This window comes from Protomyctophum parallelum (assembly GCF_964188405.1).
Source record: "Protomyctophum parallelum genome assembly, chromosome: 17".
Taxonomy (NCBI): domain Eukaryota; kingdom Metazoa; phylum Chordata; class Actinopteri; order Myctophiformes; family Myctophidae; genus Protomyctophum; species Protomyctophum parallelum.
The window spans coordinates 26,639,664-26,662,189 of record NC_139719.1 but is presented as its reverse complement, the minus strand read 5'-3'; the positions used below and the strand labels follow the sequence as shown (position 1 = coordinate 26,662,189).

At 40.6% G+C, this 22,526-nt stretch overlaps 1 protein-coding gene across 1 annotated transcript; it reads right to left on the bottom strand.

Moving 5' to 3' along the window:
- Positions 1-2,219: 2,219 nt before the first annotated feature.
- Positions 2,220-18,502, bottom strand: LOC310874124 (integrin alpha-M-like). Its single transcript, XM_083786805.1, has 30 exons — positions 18,375-18,502; positions 16,000-16,102; positions 15,705-15,793; positions 15,227-15,297; positions 14,811-14,925; positions 14,345-14,472; positions 13,313-13,458; positions 13,070-13,220; positions 11,689-11,836; positions 11,473-11,543; positions 10,275-10,398; positions 9,292-9,431; positions 8,749-8,901; positions 8,424-8,639; positions 8,180-8,313; positions 7,426-7,565; positions 7,075-7,232; positions 6,848-6,973; positions 6,523-6,596; positions 5,914-6,055; positions 5,711-5,809; positions 5,472-5,551; positions 5,298-5,390; positions 5,103-5,172; positions 4,879-4,977; positions 4,637-4,717; positions 4,444-4,554; positions 3,810-3,923; positions 3,610-3,720; positions 2,220-2,673 (listed from the first exon to the last, which is right to left on the bottom strand). Exons 1-30 carry the CDS (start codon positions 18,418-18,420, stop codon positions 2,569-2,571), a joined length of 3,438 nt encoding a protein of 1,145 aa, XP_083642931.1. The 5' UTR covers positions 18,421-18,502; the 3' UTR covers positions 2,220-2,568.
- Positions 18,503-22,526: the final 4,024 nt, after the last annotated feature.

The following is a 22,526-nucleotide window of genomic DNA, read 5'->3' as shown; positions in this document are numbered from 1 at the left end:
AATATACAACTAACAACACACAGTGAAAGTTGCTTGCAAATTGTGATATGTGCGTGCGTGTGGGGGGTGAGGCGGGCAGCAAGGGAAGCGAAGCGAGATGAGAAACGGACAGCTTTATTTAATTCATGCAGGTTCATTTATTTAAGATACAACAAAACAAGTTGTGTGTGCGTCTGTGTGTGTGTATGAGAAAGGGGACAGCAAGGCAAGCGAGGGATTTTTTTTCCTAAGCCTTCATCCATATATTTATGATTCGTTCATCAATGATCAAATCACTACATAAACGTTGATTATGACTGCCTTGACGACATGATAGCCTATCTCTCATGCAGGCATCACTCACCCACAGGACTTTAATATCACAGCAGTGCTCAGTCTCACGCCTTCGCCGTGCACTGCGCACGAATGGGTAAAATTAATATAGGCCAGCCCAGCCTACAAACTAATTCCATTCATGGCGATGCGATGTCGATGTGTCATGTAGGTGTGTGCGTGCGTGGACATGACAGCAAGGCAAGCGAGGTGAGAGGTAAACAGACAGCTAGGGTAGGCCTACAACTTTATTTAATTCATGCAGGTGTTCGTTCTTTATTTATTTAACAAGACACCAGTTAGTTGCAAGTTGCGTGTGCGTCTGTGTGTGTATGAGAGAGGGGGGTGAGGCGGCCAGCAAGGCACGGGAGAAACTTTTTCCCCCCTGTAACCATGGTTTCCACAGGTCGTATTGCATGTGTTCATGTTGCAAAAACGAGGGCGAGGCTTGATTTCATAGGGCCAGATAGATTTCAGCCGTCACATTTATTAAGGTCAGAACGAAATTAAGGAAGCTGTTTGCGATCACTTTATAAATGCCGTGGCGACGTGGGTGTACTACGAAACCTGCACTCGAATCTGTGGCAGATTTTACACTCAATTGATAAATGAGGGCCTTAAACTCTTAGATCACCTTTATAAGTTACCTAGAAGCAAAGTTATTTCCGTTTTTGACAATTTATTAGGTAATTGTGCTAATTGCACATGCTAAACTCAACAGAAAAAATTGGAGACATGTTTTTTTTGGCATTCTGGTAACCCCAAGAATCAAGATATACCTGTCTCCAAAAATTAACATTCCAAAATCACGGGCATCAGAATCTGATTGATAGGCTCCCCTACTATAAAAATGACGTCATTAAAATGTCTGTGTTGTAACAATGAGCAATGATGAAATCATCAACAATAGAACAGAAAGTAATGATTCAATGCATTACAAACGGTACAAAAAGTACAGTCCATTCTGTACATGACTGAGTCCCTGATCTGTGTCCTCGTGTTCACTGTTGTTCCTCTGGTGGTTCTGCTCCACCATCTATTCAACCTTTTGTCATACTCCACCCTGATCAGCATATACTGACTGGAAAAACCCAGCCTGAGAGTAGGACACAACAACATACACATGAGGAGAAACACTAGAATAAATATACAGCAAAGCAGATTTAACGCTCTAGTGTGGCCCACGGAGCGCCCCCTTGTGGCCCTTGGAAGGACAAAAAAAAGGGCTAATGAAAGTTACAAGTATGGTGTGGGCGATATAAAGTGTGAGAATACCATAATGTCAGTAATTCAAACATATTCAAGGGTTTTGAAGAGACATTTGACTTTAATGTCAAGGCAATTATGTTTATGCACTGTCAAATAGGTCTACATCTATTCTAAGGTAGCATACTGTATACCTGTACACACATATTATCCTGCTCATTACTGTGCAGACATACATTAATCTTCGTGTTTGAGCACAAAATGCATTTTGAGAACCCACAAAATGTCCGTGCGGCCCCCCACACACAATCATTCTACAGTTGTGGCCCCCGGCCTAATCTAGTTGAATACCCCTGCTCTAGTGGCAAAATAATGACTACAATATAAAAATAGCAGATGCCGGGAATTTCCTAGTTAATGCACCTTGATTAGGATGCAACATGAGGGGCACTCACAGCCCTTAAAGTGCAGAAATACAGTCATACAATGGCTGTTGGAAATGTTTAAGTGAATAGGAGGATAGTTTCTTAGTTTATTAGCACATTGATAATATAAAATAGATGGATAGACATACTGTATGGTTTTATGGTTTTATTTGGTAGGATCCCCATTAGCTGTGCCCTAAAGCACCGCTATAGTCTTCCTGGGGTCCACATATAAAAACAATACATACATTTAAAATGTACATTTAAAAAACAAAACAAAAGAAATAAAATCAAAATATACATTACACTTTATAATTCATATAGGCTACAAAATCATTTTCTGAACACTAACTAATTAAAATGCATGAAAAAACAAAACAAAAGAACAATCTAATACAAAAGCTTGGCCTACAACAAATATTTTCCCAGGTGTCTCTTTACTTGATTTTTGTATAATAAGTTTGGTTATTAGCAGTGGCAAAGAATTACATTTCCCAATGTAACAATGAGCAATGAATAAATGAACCACTCACACAATACACAAACTAATGATTCAGTGCAATACAAAAAACTACAACACAGTCCATTCTGTACATTGTTGAGAACTTGATCTGTGTCCTTGTGTTCACTGTTGTTCCTCTGGTGGTTCTGCGCCACCGTCTACTGGACCTTGTCCTTCTCCACCCTGATCAGCAATCATCTGCTTGTACTGACTCTTGAAAAACCCAGCCTGAGAGTAGAATACAGCAACATACACATGAGGAGAAAAATTCATATCATATTCAATCATAATTACAGCAATGCAGCATTAGCCTCCATCTCTAAATGATGGCAAATTATTAAAGGTCCACTTCGCCACTATTCAACCTTGTCTGCGTGTTTTTAGTAATTTGCATGCACTAACTACTAATGCCACTAGTCCACTACTGCTGCTACAACTACATCGCTTTCATCTCCAAACAAAAACAGTAAAACTTCTTTCTGCTTCGTGTGAAAACTCCTCTCCGGTAGTCGTTAAAGGTTGATTTCTCCCTCTGTCATTTCCTTCGTTCTAGTTTATTTAAATAATATCATGCAAATTTCTCCAGTGCATGATCTACTGCAGGCCTTGTTGACTAGATTTAGAAGACATTTTGATGCTCTTGCTAAAAAAAAGAAAGACAGCTTAACCCTGTCTCCTGTGTCTATTGGACAAGGAGGGGTTGGCGAGGGACTTAGTGAAGGGCTAATTGGCCATTGGCTCACAAGAATCAGTGGCGTTCTTTGCTGAGCACATTTAAGTTTCAAATCAATCATAGTTGCCAAAGTGTAGTTCCTTATTTGAGCTTGTTTTCTAAACCATGTTAGTACAAGATTCTGGCAGGTTGTTATAGCCAGACAGTGGCCTTGTGGTCAGAGTGTCCACCCTGAAACTGGGAGGTCGGGGATTCGATCCCCGGGTCATACCAAAGACTGTAAAAATGGGACCCAATGCCTCCGTGCTTGGCACTCAGCATCAACTAATGGTTCCCGAGCGTGGCGCACGCTTGGCTCACCGCTCCAAGAATGGGTCAAATGCAGAGAACAAATTTCACTGCGGTAACGTGTGTGACTAATCATACGACTTTGACATAGACTTTGAGCCCTAGAGCACGGCACAGCTTTTAGTGCAGTGTAGGCCTATTACCTTATATAAGCCAGCAGTGATCAAAGCCAAAAGAACAAGTCCTCCCACAGTTCCACCAATGATCCAGTTGGTGAGGTCTGTCTCAGTGTACACCTCTACTGTGGCCACAATCTGAGGAGTGGTCACAAGAACAATTACATTTTCTTACAATTCAAAGTCTTCTAAAAATTCCAAAGTGTGAAATGCACATCTGCACATACCTTTCGAACTGGGGGATTGTTGTTAGAATCTGTTGAAAAAAAGATGTATTGGTTTCTGTCATACTCCAAAGTGGCTGTGCTGATCAAACGGAATTTGGCAGACTGGAGACCAATCTGTGGGTCAGAAGTAAAGGGGGAAGAGGATGAACATCAGACGTTGTTAGAGACAATTAAGAGCGTTAATTATTCTCAGATCAAAACTCTGATCTTTAGTGGTTGGTCAGTTGGTTGGTTGTAATGTCAAGAATTGGGTTGCATTTCTGCCAAATGAGTGTCACTAAGGGCTAAATGTAGTGATGCACGGAGTGATAGCAGTGACGCACGGAATTCAATATTCTTAACTGTACTTTATTTGTTTATTTAGACGGGACGGCGGCCGCAGACTCACATCTTCTTCATTTGAAAAATATGGGGAATTACACTAATTCGACCAAAGATATTATATACTTTAAGCAAAGGTAAAAATATATTCACCCATCAATGATTATATAGATTCAACACAGTGTAACTTTTATTCTTGAGGTAGTTGAATACAGCTCCATTACTTTACCTACAGTAAATGGCAATGAGTAAGCTGTAAAATATAAGGTTAAGTGTTGACTGTTGAATAAACCCACATATTTTAGACATTTACCTGCTCGATCCATCCTGAGCTCAGGTTAGCAGAGATGTTGTAAACGTCATGCTGATCTTTAACCATGAACACGTTGCATCTGAACACTGTACACGTTGCAACAGAGCAATCCTATGGGCAATTAAAGGACAAATCCTAAGCAATTGCAGTACAGTATGCAAGTTTTTGAAAATAAATGTCATAATTTTTGTACCACTGTATGATTTTCTTTGACGTTATCCACAAAATCTGAGATGATAGGTTCTTCATCCTTAGATCTCTTGCAGTCTGGAATCTGAAAGTTGGTTAGTCAAATGGAAAATTAGAGTCAACTCACATCAAATAATCCTAACTAATTGAACTGAATCTGACATGAGAAACAGTTTGTCACAGTTTGAAGGTTGGTGTGTTTGAGCTCCAACATCATGCATTGAAGTGTCCATCCATGTGAGTTACCTCTATACTACCAGGATTCACCCAGATGTCTTCATCACCAAGCCTCACAGGCATCTTGATGACCACAGTAACATTAAAGGCTCTCACAAAATTCAAAACCTGAGAGGACAGAGGACACAATAGAAAATTGAGGGATGCACAGTAGTCCTTGGTATCACTTAGCAGTAAACCTAAAAGCTGAATTAAACTGACGAACATATACATATTTTCATAACATGTTTTACCATAATTGATTGTGGAAGTCGTGTCTGAAGATCATTTCTTCCAAAAGTAAAATTGGCGTAGCTGAGTGAACTGAATTGGAAATATTACACTTTTTTCATTTAATTATTGAATTGAATTAATCTGCTCCCAATAAATACAATGTTTAACTTAAAGATATTTACAGTACTGTGTGAATGACAAGAAACAATGCAAACCTTGGATTGGAAATGGAAAGAAAAATGCTGTACTTCACATCAATCTCCTTCTGTTGATAAAGTTCACTTTCTTGGGAATGCTCAGCATTTCCACTGAAACGGAAGAGAAATAATTCCTAGTATAACATAATAATAGAAAGGACACAGTGCAGGGTTTTCCACCAGGCAAAGTACCTTGTGGCATTGGCAGTGATCAGCATCTTTCTGTCAAGTTCACTGTTGGTATCAATCCCATAGGAAACGGTGAAAAAAGCCTAGAATGGAATGAGAGAAATCAGAGAAAGTGCTTAGTTTAAACCAATGTATTTGTCTAACAGTAGTTAGTAGAACATTAATTTGGACATTTATTCATATCTGATTGTCCTTGCAGAGGTGTGTGAGCATAAGAAACGTTAGAAATCTAAAAGTTTAACCTTGGCATTTCTTTTGAAAATAGGCTTGTCAATGGTGCAGTCACTCTTCCCCTGTGATAAACCATACTCACTGTCTACAGAGGTACATTCTACACTTCCCTTGGTAAAGACAAAGAAAAAGGCATGTTAATCACACATTGATGAGAACAATTTATTAAGGCTGAACTTAGGGTCAGTTAGTTACGTTGGCAATACTGCCTTACCTGCTGTATGGTGAACTTCCTGTATGAGAGCCCAGGAGGGTATGTGAGAGTGACACGACTGTTGTACGAATTCTCCTCTCTGTTCTCAACTGACACCATTACGTTCAACAGCTCATCTATGCCCACTCTAACCTCTGTAGAGCTGATTATGATGATGAGAAAACAGAGAAGTGAGTGAATTAGTGGTTCATCTCAGCTTCCCCTGTATCTATTTTTTTAATAGAATTGGTTCCCAGATAGTTTTTTCAGTGATCTACAGTAAAACAGTTCAGGTAGTATGTAAAAAGTGACCTCCCAACTGCAACAAAAGACAAATTTACAGGCCTGGATCTGGCCAAATTTGCACCCCAGGCAAGATTTCTCTGACACCCTCAGACTCTAAATAGGCTTATTGTCCTTTTGGGAGTTTTGGTTTTGATTTCAAGCCCTGAATGAATTGTCCCAAGTAGCAATAGTATCTTGATGAAATAATTACTGAACATTTATGTCTGCTATGCCACCTGGTGCCTGTACACGTGCAAATTATAAACTGGCACTTAAAAAATTATGGGAACCAGCACTGGTTAATCAACAAAGTAACCACACTCTTAGGACATGTGTATGTCTCACCTGGTAAAGTTGAACCCAACTTTGAGGTTGTCGGTACATAAGTCATCAGTGCCACAATTGATCTCAAACCCTAACTGTCGTACAAGGGAGGAAGTAAACCGTGTTAATCACATTTTATTTCAAACGGTAATGATGAGACGATGTTCTCACAAGCTGTTTTACCCTGAACTACTGAGCAGAGAAGCCAAAGGTTCATTTGCACCAACGGCATAATCATTCTGGCTTACTACTCTCTATTGTTAAGCTCTCTTGGCAAGAGTAGTCTGCCTACTCTCCATCTATGAGACAGACAGACAGACGTAGGTGTAATTTAAATATAACTTACAGGATGATAGGTTGTTGTCTGAGCTTGAAGTGCAAGACTTGGACTGAGCTTGTCTGAAGATGGAACGCCTTCAAAGGTGAATCTAAGTTCATTAGACAGTTCATTCAGAGCATCCTCTGGACAAGCCTGCAAAGACAGATCATTATCATGAAAATATTCACAGTCTAACCTTCATGAATGTTACTGTTTTTCTCTAAGGTATGGTTATATTCAGGTTGCCAACCTACCTCAATGTGAAATCCGTGTGAAAAGCAGTGTGTCTTTGCCATGTCAAGGGTAAAAGTGTTGAACACCTCTCGTTGTTTAGGTGTCATCATGTAAGCACGGTTGTTTGGGATCTTACGGGTTGAATCCACCGTCAACGTATAATTTACCTGTGCTTGAGCTGGAGCAGTTTAGACTTTCATTAAATAGTTAGTACTCCCTACGTGTGTGTGTGTGTGTGTGTGTGTGTGTGTGTGTGTGTGTGTGTGTGTGTGTGTGTGTGTGTGTGTGTGTGTGTGTGTGTGTGTGTGTGTGTGTGTGTGTGTGTGTGTGTGTGTGTCTGTACTGTACTGTACTGTATAGGGAACATTTACCTGTCTCCACAGTAGAGTGGCGAGTCATAGTGAAGCAGACTGTAGCCGTGTTGTTCAAGGGAGAGTTGCAGGAGGTGTTGGTAGGGATCTGGTCTGGGCTGAATGTCACCTGTGCTTCCACCATTACTATTGGCTTAGATCTGGAAATGAGAGAGCAATACAATTTGAGTAAAGGAAAAACCTCTATTAATTAAAATTGCCTAGAGGGTGGGTCGACCATGGCACCTTTGCTCCTACTGGCACCAAACCTTCCACAAACACTGTGCGCCACAAGGGGGCAAAGCACCCTCAACCAAATTAAAATAATATCAATAATATCAGTGGAGCGCACACACTGTTCTCTGTCAACGCTGGCCCGACATGACATTAGTCACACCAAATAACCTAAATTGCATAACGTGGTGACCATTGCTCTGATGAGTTAAATTTAGGAGCACATTTTTTTAAGGGGCGCTATCCCCTTCTTTGTCCCCACACGTCTCAAGATTTGCCATTGACAATAAAAGGGGAATTAGGGTCAAATGTCCGCTAAATCTTGTCCCCACATGTCTTAATATAGACCTGCCATTGACATTGAAGGGAAAACCTATGTCGTATGTAAATGAGCAAATCGGCTAACCAATCACATTTTTGGCCAAAAAGGGACCACCTTATGTAGCAATGTCAAATGTCCGCTAACATAAATTGATGTACGCTGACAAGAGCGCCCCTCATTTTACACGGGTGTGATTTATTTTTATTTTTAAAGCATTACCTGAGTAGGAGGACAGCACCCTTCGAACCCACTGCTAAGTCAGGCAGACTGTCTCCACTGAGGTCAAAAGAAGACTGGCTAATGGACAGACCAAAGAAGCGTAGTCCAGGCTGGACATCAGAGGCAGGAATTCTCTACATGATGAAAAAAGGAAAGAAAATGTTGTGATCAAATTACCTGTCCAGTAAATATAAAAAGTTGAATCCATGATGGCCACTGGATTAGCCTTTGGACTCTCATGTACCTGTGAGTACATGGGATTGATTGTTCGTTTTCCATCACCATGGAAAATATAGATGCTTCCTTGACCACCATTCTCTAGTGGTGCTCCCACAGCCAAATCATTGAATCCATCACTGTTGAGGTCAGGCAGTGGAGCAAGAGAGGAACCAAACCTTCCTCTTTCTCCTGCAACACCTTTCAACACCGCTTGTCTATCGGATGATATACAATCAGCTCTCTGGGTAAAAAACAAACAAAAAAACAATAGGAATTAGAATTAGAATTTTAATTAATTCTCATACCTGAGGTCAAACTGATGTATGACGTCAGAAAGTAAAAGCACTGACCCTGCCACTGCCAGTAAGGCTACAGACGTAGACCCTGCCCTCTCGATCTTCCTCCGTGAATAAAGGAGCAGATATGAGGATTATGTCAGTGTATCCACTCCGATCCACATCCATGGTACAAACCTCTGCCCCGAAATATGCCCCAATCTGAAACTGAGCAAGCCAGAAATCATCATTCAATGGAGGAATACAGACATTTTTTTGGGAAAGAAATCACACCCGTGTGAAGTGAGGGGTGCTTTACCAACATCACTTATGACATAAATTTTTACATCACAAAATAGCAGTTTATAAGAATCGTGGTCCCTTATTGGTCAAGGTTTTCCTCTGACATGCATATGTCGGTTTTCTCAGTGACAGACAAAACTCTGGTTCATTGTTAATGGCATTTAATGTTTGTGTTGGAGACAAGACAAACATTAAACCTGTGTATAGGAGGGGCTAGTGCCCCTCAAAAAAAGTAAAACTTATAATAATATATATATGCGCGTGCACACACATGTTCCTTATGTACTGTGTGTGAATAATAATTTGAGCACTAACCTGTGGATTTGTCGAAGGGTCAATCTTTTGGAGGGGTCTCTCGGAGGAGAACACCATTACCATCCCCATGTGTTTAAATCTTGGAGCACCTACAACAGTGAGAATGCCACTTCTTCTCATGCCAATTGCCATGGAGTAACCTAGAAGAAAACAGCACAGAGTAAACATTAGAAAGAAATATGCTTGGGGTGCCGAATGCCGATAGGTGTTGCTAATGCTGATTGATGACCTTAAAGAGAAGAAACCTAATGGTGCTAAATATATGATTGCATAGGATGACTCTCATCCTATGAATGCCATGCCTAGTCTCTGATGTAGACTGAACATTATAATCTTTAATTACTTACAGACATTTCTTTACTTGATGATGGTCACTATACACAATACAGTAATTTAATAACTATACACAATACAGTAATTGTCTCCACCAGGCCGAAGGCATGGGGGGAGAGTATGTTTTGCACTCCGTCCGTCCGTCCGTGTGTCCGTCCGTCCGTGTGTGTGTCCGTGAGCAGCTAATCTCCGGCACCGTTAACCCGGTCGATGCCAAATTTTGCACACACACTCCCTGGATGCCAACGATGAACCTCTGCCCCAAAATTTCCAGAACGGCCTGTTATAGCGCCACCAGGAGGCCGCTTTGTGCAAAACAGGTTTTTGCAAATTGGTACACAGTCTCTCTAGAGCCATTCAACGAAACGGGTCTTTCAGATTTCTCAGACTCCATCCTGATTGGTTAAGATTGGCTTCCAAAGTTCACAGGAGTGCTCAGTTTCAAACAAAATGCTGCAAATCATGAACACATCGCGTGATTTCCGTGAAATTGTGCACGCACATTCCCACTAGTTTACTTTTGTTGCCCTTTTATCCAACCACCAGAAGAAGGCAAGCTGCAATGTCCTACATTCCTATCCTGGTGGAGACCTGTGCCCAGAAGGGCACTTTTTCTAGTTTAATATGAAGTTAATTTTGTACTTCCTCACCAAGATAGCTGTCAGGATCCATATCCGTAAGCTCCTTGAAGTCTTCCCTCTGGCCTTCTGTTGAGACGTCCTGGTAGCTTCCCCTCCACTGGAAGGCGCCAACAGCTGCCATTTGGAATTCTCCCTAGTATAGATAGGCGCAGTAAACTGGTGTTTTATGCATAATGTCTGTACTTCCAATTCTTTCAGGAGAAAATTGTTAGTGTACCTCCTTTAGAATCGATCTACAACATCGACAGATCTGTATAAAATAGTAATTATTATTTATATCACATGCTGCAAAATGGAGCAGATCCAGTGCATTTTGTTAAAACTACCTTAAAATGTACCAATAAGACCAAACGCTAAACTACAATACCTACAGTAGGTGTGCAGTGTCTCTCCCTGTCTCTGGTGTCCATACTAGTGTACATGCACACATACTGTAGGTGCGTGTGTTGACAACTTGCCATTGATCAGACATGGGTATTAAAACACATTGATTGCCATATGGTGGACAAAAGTGGTGGTGCTTGGGTGCCGGGTGTTTTCTGGCTATTCCACTAGACTCTCGTCCGGTTTTGGCTTCCATCTTGGATGCTAAAGTATTAGTGTTAATGCTACCGAGCCAATCCTTGCTCTAGAAAACGCCAATGTTCCCATCGCGCTCACCGGATAATCAGAAAAGACCTCCGAACATCACCGATCTAACTGCTATTGAGAAACAAAAGCAGTGCGGGTGGGGCCCTGGCAACCGTGCATAGGAACCAGAGCGGTTCCAAAAATGAAACACAGCGAGGCAAACGATATCAAACGCCTTATGACGAGCCTGCTCGTCATCTGTACCCAGCGTCATTCATTTATAGGAGTTATACTCGTCATACGGATGGTATGTGCGGGTTCAAGTGTGGGTTAATTAGAATTAATACAATAAATATAATTTATATTTCCAGTTAAGGTATTCATACCAAAGTCAAACAAGCCTGTCTGGGTTGTGTCACCACTCTGCACCAAAGCGTTCCTGGATGGACCCCACTTTGAGAACTACTGCCCTAAACACTAAATACACACACGCTAAATCTTTCCTGTCTGCTGAACACCTCACACCAATTTGCCTGCCCTAAAATGGGGCTCTATGTGTAAAAGACAACATTGTAAAAAAAAAATGTCAACAACAAAACATATCGAATGAAAATATATTGCACAGGTTTTTCATTACCCCAGGTACATAAGCAGCACTGAATCCCTCTTGAGCCATTTCCAGTTTCAATGAGCCACCGCTCTGAGATCCTATGAAGACAAAAGAAAAAAGATATATAGATATGATATATATACTGTACACATATCATCTCTCAACTCAATTATCAATCTAAAAAAGTGATGATTTTCATGATGGGTAATTGTATTTGGATGTATTGGAACTACCGGTATATACCTTCAATTGGAAAGATGCTGTTCTGCAAAGCGTCACTGATTCCGTCAAGAGCTTGAAAGTTCGTCACTCGAAACACGTGCTTCGATGGATCGGTAGCAATGATGTCCAACTCTGCTTTTGCTGAAGCTTTATTAAAAGCTTTTCCAACCTTAGGATATCAAGATACATGCTGCTGTATAAATTACATGGATACTTTCATTATAAATTCTATACTGAGCATATTTTGAAATGAATAGTCATGGTAATTAATCGTCAAATTTAGGTAGGAGGTAAAGGTGTCTATTGTTAAGAGTAATTATTTTGTTGTTCTGTCTTATTAATTACATTATAGCAGCATTAAAATGAGTAGTAGTAAGAAACAGAAACACACATACACACACAATAATTTCAATAGGCATACAACTAGTAAGACGCCCTGGGCCTGACAGGTTTTAGCGTGACTGACTGTTTTGCAGGTTTTCATAGTAAACTGTGACCTATGGTCACAATAAAAACTACCGTTAAAATAGTGGAAATGGCACATCTACGGCACAGCTTGTGAGCTAAAAGCTTGCAAATAGCACTAGTATATTAATTTTCTTTCCTTTTCTGGCCTGATCATTGATAAACCTGATTCAGGGAAGTAGCTGTTTCACAAATCTACTGCTAGAGGCTCTATGTCTATGGCAATGAAGCCACTTGCCACAGGTTTGGTAACATATGAAACAATCTGTGTTTGGGGTGGCTTATCTGTCCTAAATGGAAGTTTGCATACTGAGTGTGTACCCTCTGATGCACTCAGCTGTTCACATAACGACATAAGCTTCTGCATTGCTTTGCAGTTGAGAATCAATGTATTTCATACACCATGCAGTGATGCAACCAGTCAAGTCGTTTCTCTTGAATCTTGAATGGAAAAGTACGTTCTGTATTTCTATGGTACAGAGTAGACTTTAGTATCAGTTCAGTATATATATACATACACTAATGTCTATAATGTCTGGCTCTGGGCTATGTTTTTGCCATAGTTGGTTAAGGCCCTCTGGCTCTGCTAACAACTGCATCAGTGGCAGATAGCGTATGAATCTGACACGTTTCTTCAAGTACTTCTTTAAATAGTTTGTTTGGTGTATCCATCTTTTATTCCAACTCTTGGCGACTGGCGAGACTAAAAACAAACAGGGGGTTACCAAAACATTTTTTATTTTTATTTTTTAAATCATCCGGAACACACGGGCGATTTAGGAACACAGACTAGGCTTTCCTCCTAGGTGGAAAGTCTGGTGACAGTGGCAGGTAGTCTCTGCCGTATTAGCTACTGTACAGGTATGTAAAACAAAACAAAAATACAGTATAAGTTTAGGTCTTCATTTGAAATTGATGAGTGACTCTAACAACTTACCCCAATGGCAAATCGAACAATGCCTTCCCTTGCAGCGAGAGAAGCAGCATTAGGTAATTCTTGTGGATCAGTAGACTCTCCATCAGTAATGACTATCAGGAACTTCTTCACGTTTTGTCTCGATCCTCTATTTCCTAAAAAAACACCTTGGCTGTTGGAATACAAAATAACTGTACTTGCCATAAAATGTTTGACAATTGAGGTACATTGTCATAATTTGTCAATATGCGTAAAGACACGTACACAACCCGTCTAATTGCTGCCGCTGTATACGTCCATCCTCTTTGTTGACTAATACGATCAATTTGAGATCCCCAAGATCCTGAGGTGTCAAAATCATCAAAATGATAGTGGATGGTGGGGTTTGTTGAGTACTGGGCAACTGCGAACTGCAAAAAAAAATATATATATATTGAATTCACTGCAATATACAGTATGTTGCAATTACGGTCAAGCAATTGAAGTGGTTGAAAAAAATCATAAGCAGTTAAGTTATTAAGTTATTTTCCAGATTTTCTGAGGAACTTGATGCTCCTGCATTTTTTTCTCAAACTGGGCCCTTTTCACATTCATCTAGCAAACATATACAAATATATATGCAAGAGCAGAAATTACGTATTGTAAGCCTTTGTCCGTATTCGCAGCTATGGGGAGCACTGCATCGCATATAGGAAACAAAACCCATTTAGAATGGTACCATTCTGTATAACCCGAGTCTTGTTCTAAACCTGGAACTTATACTCTTAGGTGCAAGATGCTTATTAACCTGCCCACAGCAATGCATGGCTTCTGTCTGTGAACAAAATATTGAAACAAAATATTGTTTGTGACAATTGGTAGGCTAAGGATGATCAGTAGTAGTCTGCTGCTTTCAGGCAATGTGAATGTGGCTGTCCATACTGCAGTAATATTAATGTTAACCAGTTCCACAATTATTTATTTATTTCTCAATAATGAGCTCCTCGCTGTTCATGTATACTTGTGGTTGACCCTGACCCATACAGGTATGTATGAAAACAAAACCAATCTCTCTTCTATACAGGGTCAGACAGAACATCCCTAGTCTCTTTGGCATCTCTTTGGCAACATCATGTTGTTACAGTACTCATTATGTGGCATTATACAGTGCCCAGTTTGATAATCTAGTGTTCTACAATTATGCAGAGAAAAGAGAAATTGTTATTATGTTTATCAGCATGTTTTAATCTGTTTGGAAGAAAACTGACCTATTTTTAAAGTTATAATTTGACCATTGGCCAATTCTTCAAGTCCCACCTGTGTAGCTCTATCCATTAGTGAGCCAATCATTCTTTTCACAAATGTCTTCATTGTGTTGAAATCAGAGAGAGAAACACTGCCTGAGCCGTCCAGTAAGAATGCAATATCTGCTGCCTCAGGACACTCTGTTAGAAGACGTATTAGAAGAAAAGAAATAAGACGTATTAGAAGAAAAGATTATGGGAATGCTCTTCATCTATTGCATTCGAAATTTTTTCAGCAACTTTTACAAAACTTAATATAATTTAAGCATTTTCATGTATACTGTATGCGTACTGTACAATATATAATGATAAATTCACTATATAGGCTAATGTTCAACTTGTCTGTTGCATTGCATGCGTGTGGAACTCAGGAACACAGCGTCTGGACTCTGAACTTCTAAACTCTGAGACAAAAGCCATTTCACTTACACCCATGAGGTGTAAATTCTCAGTCAGTACTTCTATTTAATTCAATATACCTTCAAGAGATGATGGCACAGATAATCCAACATTGTCATCCGCACTAATCTCTAAGCATACACCGTTGTATGTGGTGATAGTTTTGCACTCTCTTGGAATGGTTGGACCACATGCCTGCAATGGGAGAACAGAATGTCTGAACTCAAAATGGAAGATTTTGTTTTGTGGATAAATATGCAAATTAAAAATTTAACATACAAATAGAAATAGAGGAAAGAAAGAGAGAATTTCCTCCATAAGCCAATTAATTTAGTAAATACATTTGTAGATAATATTTAGGATTTTTTTTTTAACTTTGAAATAATAACCATTATTTCCCTGAAATATTTATGTTGAAATTATGACATTATAGTTTTCAAAACAACAAAAAGACTCCAACAGCACAGCATAACTTAGCTGTAGTTAATTAACTCACAATTGTGTTTCCTGTGGTCGGGTCATTTGTCATTGTCAAGCCAAGGGACATGTTGACTGCAAACTCTGGTACTGTATTTAACAAGCGCAATAGATGAAAAGTTGTCAAATTGTGTTATTGTAATTTTAGTATCATAGGTTTAAACAACCACATTAAAAACTACAGTCACAACTAAAATCCCTTTCATGTTACATCATAAGTGAAACATACAGTAACATTAAACATTAATAGTCTGCGGCCATATCATGTCAATAAATAAATACACAGGAAATACACTTGCACAAAGTGACACGTCACAATTGCTCTTATGACAAAATAATAACAAATCGTTACTTTTTTTAAAAACTAAAGTTAAAATAAATTGGAAATAATATTTACAGCTGAGACCATTTGTGTGCAATAATTAACATGGTATACTACTAGCATTATAATTATTTTAAATTAAGCCTTAATTTATATTGATGTTAATGTTGCCTACCTTCAATAGACATGGGACTACATGACTCTGTAGAACATTTATATATTTGGCCGCTCCTGCCTTGTGAAAGGGGTGCACTGACCAGTAAGCTATAGGAGAGCAATCCGTGACAAGAAAATTTTTAACAAAGTTTTGAAAACTATGCACATGGCTAATAGTAGATAATTACTGTACAGTAGATGTGAACATTTTGAGTAAAGTGTATGATGGGTAAAAGTACAAATGTTGTATTATAAAAGATGAGTGTTTTAGACTTGTGTGCAGTCACACAAATCCATTCTCTGTCTTCATTTACCTTGATTGTCTTTGAACCACCTTGTATCCAAATCCATCGCCAGGTGAACTCAAGGATTTCCAAACCACAGGATCAATGTTAAAACCAAATGCAGCTTGGAACACTGCAGAAAACAAACGACACAAATTTTATTGAGAGGTAGTTTGGTATGTAGGTAGCCTACTAGGTAGGTAGGTGGGTGGGTGGGTGTGTGCCTGCGGTGCGTGCCGTGCATATTTTTTAATTTAATGTTATGAGTTCATGATCATATATATATTCTTAAAGGGATATTTCACTTTCAAAATGTTTGGTAATTTCATTGTCTACCGAGGCTTATGTGAACATGAACACCCCAGACCGCTTTTAAGTTGCTTGATTCAGTATTTAGATATTTGATATACAAACCCATTGTAACTTCAACCTCCATTTTAACCATGTTAGATTAATCGAAAACACCCGTCCATACTTCCATCCTAATGAGGTGCCCGTGTTTCTTTTTTATTACTTATTACTTATAAAAAAATATATATATATGCTGATGCTTTATATTTTCCTAAAAATAAATGAAAAAAGCTATAAAAAAACGTAAAAGAAAACACTGGTTTGGAGCTACAGTGGGTTTGTATAGGAAGGGGGCGGGGCAGATAAAATGAATATCAAATATCCAAATACTGAATCGATCAACTAAAAAACTCCCTGGGGTGTTCAAATAAGTCTAAAACGAAAGTAAAAAATTTAAAGAAGTAAAATATCCCTCTTTGACTGCCGGACGGATTGCACCCTCAGCTCTGACCGCCGGGGCGAAACACACACAACACTTGCCTCGTTACTTCCCATTCGGCACGCCAACACCCCCCAGTGTTTACCATAAAAGGCCCCTATAGGACTTTATGATCATAGGACACCCGGAAAGAAATGTTAACAAAAAATCCAAGCCAGTTCAGTATAATATTATAGGATTCATAAAAATAAAGAATTCTCTGCTTTCTGTTCCCAGGTAACATTTTTGTTGAAAACAAGCTATATTATACTGCCAATAACGCCAATAAGAAACGGAACATCACCTTACACACTTTTTCCCCAATGAAAGTAGAGACTTCTTTTGAGATATTTGGTATAAACATAGTCATAGAACAAAATATTCTGTGGGTCTTGAAAGATTAGTAAAAACGCTTAAAAACAATGGCAGTGTGTGCAGAGTGCAGACTCTTCTAAGAAACTCTGGCAGTAAATATGACATACGTAGGCTACCAAGACATCTACTGCTCACTAAAGGCAGTTTATTTTTTGCTATTTTGCTTCCTAAACATGTTTTCTTTCAAACTAAAGTATACACATTAAAAATACAGATTTAGATGTTTATTTTGATAGTTTATTTTAGCCAATGACAGCTCGTTTTTCTGGGTGAAAATCCACCATCTCTATTTTCATGATTGGTTGTTGGTACAAAGGAAGTGACCATATTTGGATCAGACCACAGTCAGCTCAAGGTCCAGACCTTTCCAATGATATATGCCATTATATGTTGTTGCCAAGGTTTGGATGAGATATTTTGTCTCAAAATAGTGGCTTCAAATAAAACATTTGGAATTTTACAATACAAATCTTTAAAGGCCGTTTTCTCAAAATGAGTTTTCCTCATACCTGGGACGAAGAATCTCCACTTCAGTTGAACTCACATACACCAAACGTTGCAGTCTTATTCATAACTATATTCCGCAGACATTTACAGATGGATTTGTTGATATATCATTCACAGCCTGATTTACATCACATTGTATACCTAAAAACATGCCGAAAATTGGGTTCTTTATGCCTGTTGACACTATTTTCTGATTTGTGGAGTGACAATTAGAGATATCAAAAATCCCATCTGTAATTTCCTTTGTCTCTAATGTGTCAACAAAATGAAATGATAATTTTGAACCTGGCTTTATCCGATCTTCAGATTTATCGTCCCGAAATGTATGCAAATTAGCGCATATAATGCCTAATTTGCATTAATATAAGTAATCAACTGGAGAAGTTTCATTGTGAATCTTGTGATAGCTATTATTTAACTTTCTTTCCCTATTCACCTGGGGTGTCTCGCCTTAAGGCAGAGAGAACTTGAGTACGCTCCCATGCAACTGAGGAAAAGCTGTGTTATACAACACCCTATATACACAAGACTACCTAGGTCTGCCTGCTGTGTGCAAGTTTGTTATTTTATTTTATAATGTTGGATGCTTATTTAGTTGTAGTTCTTCACTGAGATTTATTTTTTTAGATTGTGGTAATTTCTTCCTTTTTCCATACTGACTCATACAGTATGTAATAATAGCTCCACATTGTGGCAGCAATATAGATTTTAAGATTTAGAAGGATTAGAGGGGGAAAATGCATTTTTGTCTTACCTGACAGATAAACTGCGAGAGAAACGACCCACTCCATAAGTGACATTGAACTTCAAGTACAGTTACTGTATTGTCAGAACAGGATCAAACTAGTTTCACTGCTGAAGCAACGTCTGGCAGATAGAGATGTTGAAACCAAGTGCAGAAATTCCAACCTATAATCTCTGCTTTAAAGTCTTGAGGAAGTTCTGGACAGAGGAGGAACAGAGGAGGAATTTACATTTTCTGTGTCATGCTGAGTAAGCATACATATGTGTCACTGTGTGCTATTCTTTTGTTAAACTGTCGTACTAGTAATAGTGTGCCAGTTTTGACAGCATGAAGAGAGATTATGAAACCCTATTACAAATAACACCTGCCAATGGACATTGCATGGTATAAACATACATTTTAAATTAGGGGTGGGCGATATGGTGACAATATGGTGTTAGTGTCCGCCATGAGACTGGGAGGTCGGGGTTCGATCCTCAGCCGGGTCATGCCAAACAAGTCCCTATAGCGTCATGTCCAGGGGGTGTACATCAAGCTTCCTCACGCTACAGAAACAGGATATAGACTCCTGCCCTATGGGCCTCATGGCTCGGCAAGCTAAGGCTTACTTATATGGTGATAAATAGGGTTGTCCCGATCGGATCTGGTGATCGGAAATCTGTAGAACTGTATTCACTTTTCAACAGGTGGTCCGTGGACCACTGGTGGTCCGTGGAGGTATTGCATGTGGTCCCTGACCATGCATTTATTAATGTAGGATTTGTTGATTTGTTTTAAATGTTCTTTCCACTAGTTGAGAAACCTGTCTGATCTGATCTGTCTTCCCCGGATTATAGTATTCATATGTTATGATCCAACAGATATAAAAGTGCACAGTATTGTAACTTGCCAAGGCAATGCCCCGTCCGGGTGGAGTTAAACCCTGTTGTTGTTGTGTGCTAACGGTAGGCGATTAAGAAAACGTCTCAATTTGGCCACCCAGAGTCCCCGACAGATAAGCATTCTGTTACGATGGAGCTGTTCAGTGTGTCACGCAGCCACGCTGTGTGCGCGCAGGGCTGTAACCTGACGTTGTCAGCAGGCTTTCAGCGTGCATGTAGCTCATGTGTACGGCACGGCGAAGGAGGTGGTAGAGGAGGGAGTGGACAGTGTGGTGTCGAAACAGATGTTGCGCGGAAAACTGTGTCCCAGTATTAATCAGTGTCCGTCCCATTTCACTGGTGACACGTGATTTCCGGGGAGATGAGTTGTTTTTGACGCAAATTATGCCACCTCCCAATTCTCCCATTATAAAAAAAGAGGGGGCGTTTAATTTTTTTATTTTTATATATATATATTTATTTTTTTATTTTATTATTTAAATTACGGGATTACGTCCCTGGCACTCAGTGCAAAGACGTGATACGGGATTACGTCCCTGGCACTTATCCTGTTAAGATGATTGTTAGAATGTTTGGCGTGTGTAATGCGGGGCAGATTGAGGTTGTAGGACAGGGCTGTGCAGTGCTAGGTTCCGTGAGGCTGTCCGTGCGTTGTGGCGTTGTGAGGAGGCGCTTTGCTCTATGCGGAAGTGGACAGACACACACACAGCGGTGCTTGAATTTAATAATGATGTATGTAAAAGAAAAAGAATAGCTGATCTACAATTAATAATAATTATTATTGTTATTATAATTATTATTATTATGTAATATTAATAGTTTAAGTGGTTAATTAATTTATTATTAAGTAATTAATTTATTAATATTTGTATATTGTCACAATACAAGGCAGGAGGTTTTCGGACCCAAGTGCAGGACAGAGGCAGAGAGGCAAAGTAGGTTTATGCAGAAGGCAGGAGGGGCAGACCAGGCGACGTCAGGGGGCCAGCCTGGATAATGGACAGAGGCGGGGGTAACCTCAGGGGGACGGCCTGGAGGATAGACCAGGGCTGAGACGGAGATGTCCGGAGGTCGGCCTGGAGGCTGAGACGAGAGGGGGGGCACCGTCCGGAGGTCGGCCTGGAGGCCGAGACGAGAGGGGGCACCGTCCGGAGGTCGGCCTGGAGGCCGAGACGAGAGGGGGGCACCATCTGGAGGTCGGCTTGGAGGCCGAGACGAGAAGGGGGTGCCGTCTGGAGGTCGGCCTGGAGGCCGAGGCGAGGCGGAGGACCTTGGAAGTGGTACGGGAGGCAGGGCTGCAGGCATGGTAGGCAGGGCTGCATGCATAGGAGCTGGGGCTGCAGGCAGAGGAGCTGGGGCTGCAGGCAGAGGAGCTGGGGCTGCAGGCAGAGGAGCTGGGGCTGCAGACGGAGGAGCTGGGGCTGCAGACGTAGGAGTGCTGGGCAGCTGGGACTCCTGGACGCTGGGCAGGATGGGCAGTGGAGAGCCAGGCAGGCTGGGCGGCGGAGAGCCGGGCAGCGGAGAGCCAGGCAGGCTGGGCAGCGGAGAGCCTGGCAGTGGAGAGCCAGGCAGGCTGGGCAGCGGAGAGCCGGGCAGCGGAGAGCTAGGCAGGCTGGGCAGCGGAAAGCCGGTCAGCGGAGAGCCAGGCAGGCTGGGCAGCGGAGAGCCGGGTAGCGGAGAGCCAGGCAGGCTGGGCAGCGGAGAGCCGGGTAGCGGAGAGCCAGGCAGGCTGGGCAGCGGAGAGCCAGGTAGCGGAGAGCCAGGCAGGCTGGGCAGTGGAGAGCCGGGTAGCGGAGAGCCAGGCAGGCTGGGCAGCGGAGGGCCAGGCAGGCTGGGCGGCGGAGAGCCGGGCAGGCTGGGTGGCAGAGAGCTGGGCTGGACAACAGGGGAGGCCGATGGGACTTCCTCCTGAGGAGGCACCCGGGGAAAAATGGCTCCCCGACTCTCCCATTTGAAAAACCCCATATACTGGGCAAACACTGGATCCCTCCTCCAATAAATAGCCAGTTGGTGAAGGAACTGAGGATCTTCATTAAAGGTGTCCTTAGCAACACCAAAGTCCTTGGCAGAAAAAGGCAGCTCAGCCATGGTGGACAGCCTCAGCAGAATGCTCAAAAATCCAAAAAACAAAACAGGTCAGATCATTCTGTCACAATACAAGGCAGGAGGTTTTCGGACCCAAGTGCAGGACAGAGGCAGAGAGGCAAAGTAGGTTTAGGCAGAAGGTAAAAGGTTTATTACCAAAATCCAGGTACAGGAACACGAGGCAAACAAGAACGGGAAATACTCTGGGAGTTCACTATACGATCAAACACAAGTGACATACAACAATGATCTGACAAAGGAAAAGACAAAACCAGGGGAGTATAAATACACAAAAACACAACACATGTCACGGACCGTGACATATATAATGTTTGTACGTTTGGGTCCCGGCCCGGGGAGACACCAAATTGATCTTTTGGGTCTCAGCTCAAAATGTTTTGGAGCCCCAGCTGCCGTATAACATTCACTAAGCAACAACATATACTGTCGCAATTCTTTTTTTATGTATTGATAAAATACTGCTTGAAATAAGAGCTCTATTTCTCCTTTTGTGTTCACTTCCTTTCTTTGCTGGTATAGGATGGAAGTGAAATCTATATGAAATACTAGATTGTAAGGTTGTAATGTTTGTGTGTGATCTGAGAAATAATGCCAAATGGTCTATTAAAACATATTTATTTCAATAGTGCATTTCATACAAAGTAAACTTAATGTGCTTTGCAAAAATAATTAATACTAGATGTGTATAGATGTATAGTACAGTAATCTCTCTCCCACACACATCCTATGTACTGTGTATATATATATAAACTATAAATTAATACATGGATTTGGGCATTTACATTTTTGTACTAAATATTTTGTATTAAGCATGCAGAACATGCTTAATTGAAAAGAAGATAAATATGCTCGTTTCACTATTCCTTAAATTAGTTTTACTTACAACTTAATGCCATATGGGTTGAGTCTGATTAGTTTGAAGAAGATTGTTCCCAAATTGACAAAATATACAACTACAAATATCTATATTACCAGTGGTAATTTAAGGCATGATGAAAAACATTGTCATACATTAGAAAGAGAACACTAGCTTATGTTAATTATATAGCTAAATCAAAACCTGCCCCCAGTCAGTAACAGAATAAAATATATATTATCCACAGTGGAGAAAAATACCGTATGTGGATAATGTAAAAGAAAATCTCAAGCCAACATAGTATTATAAGAAATGTAG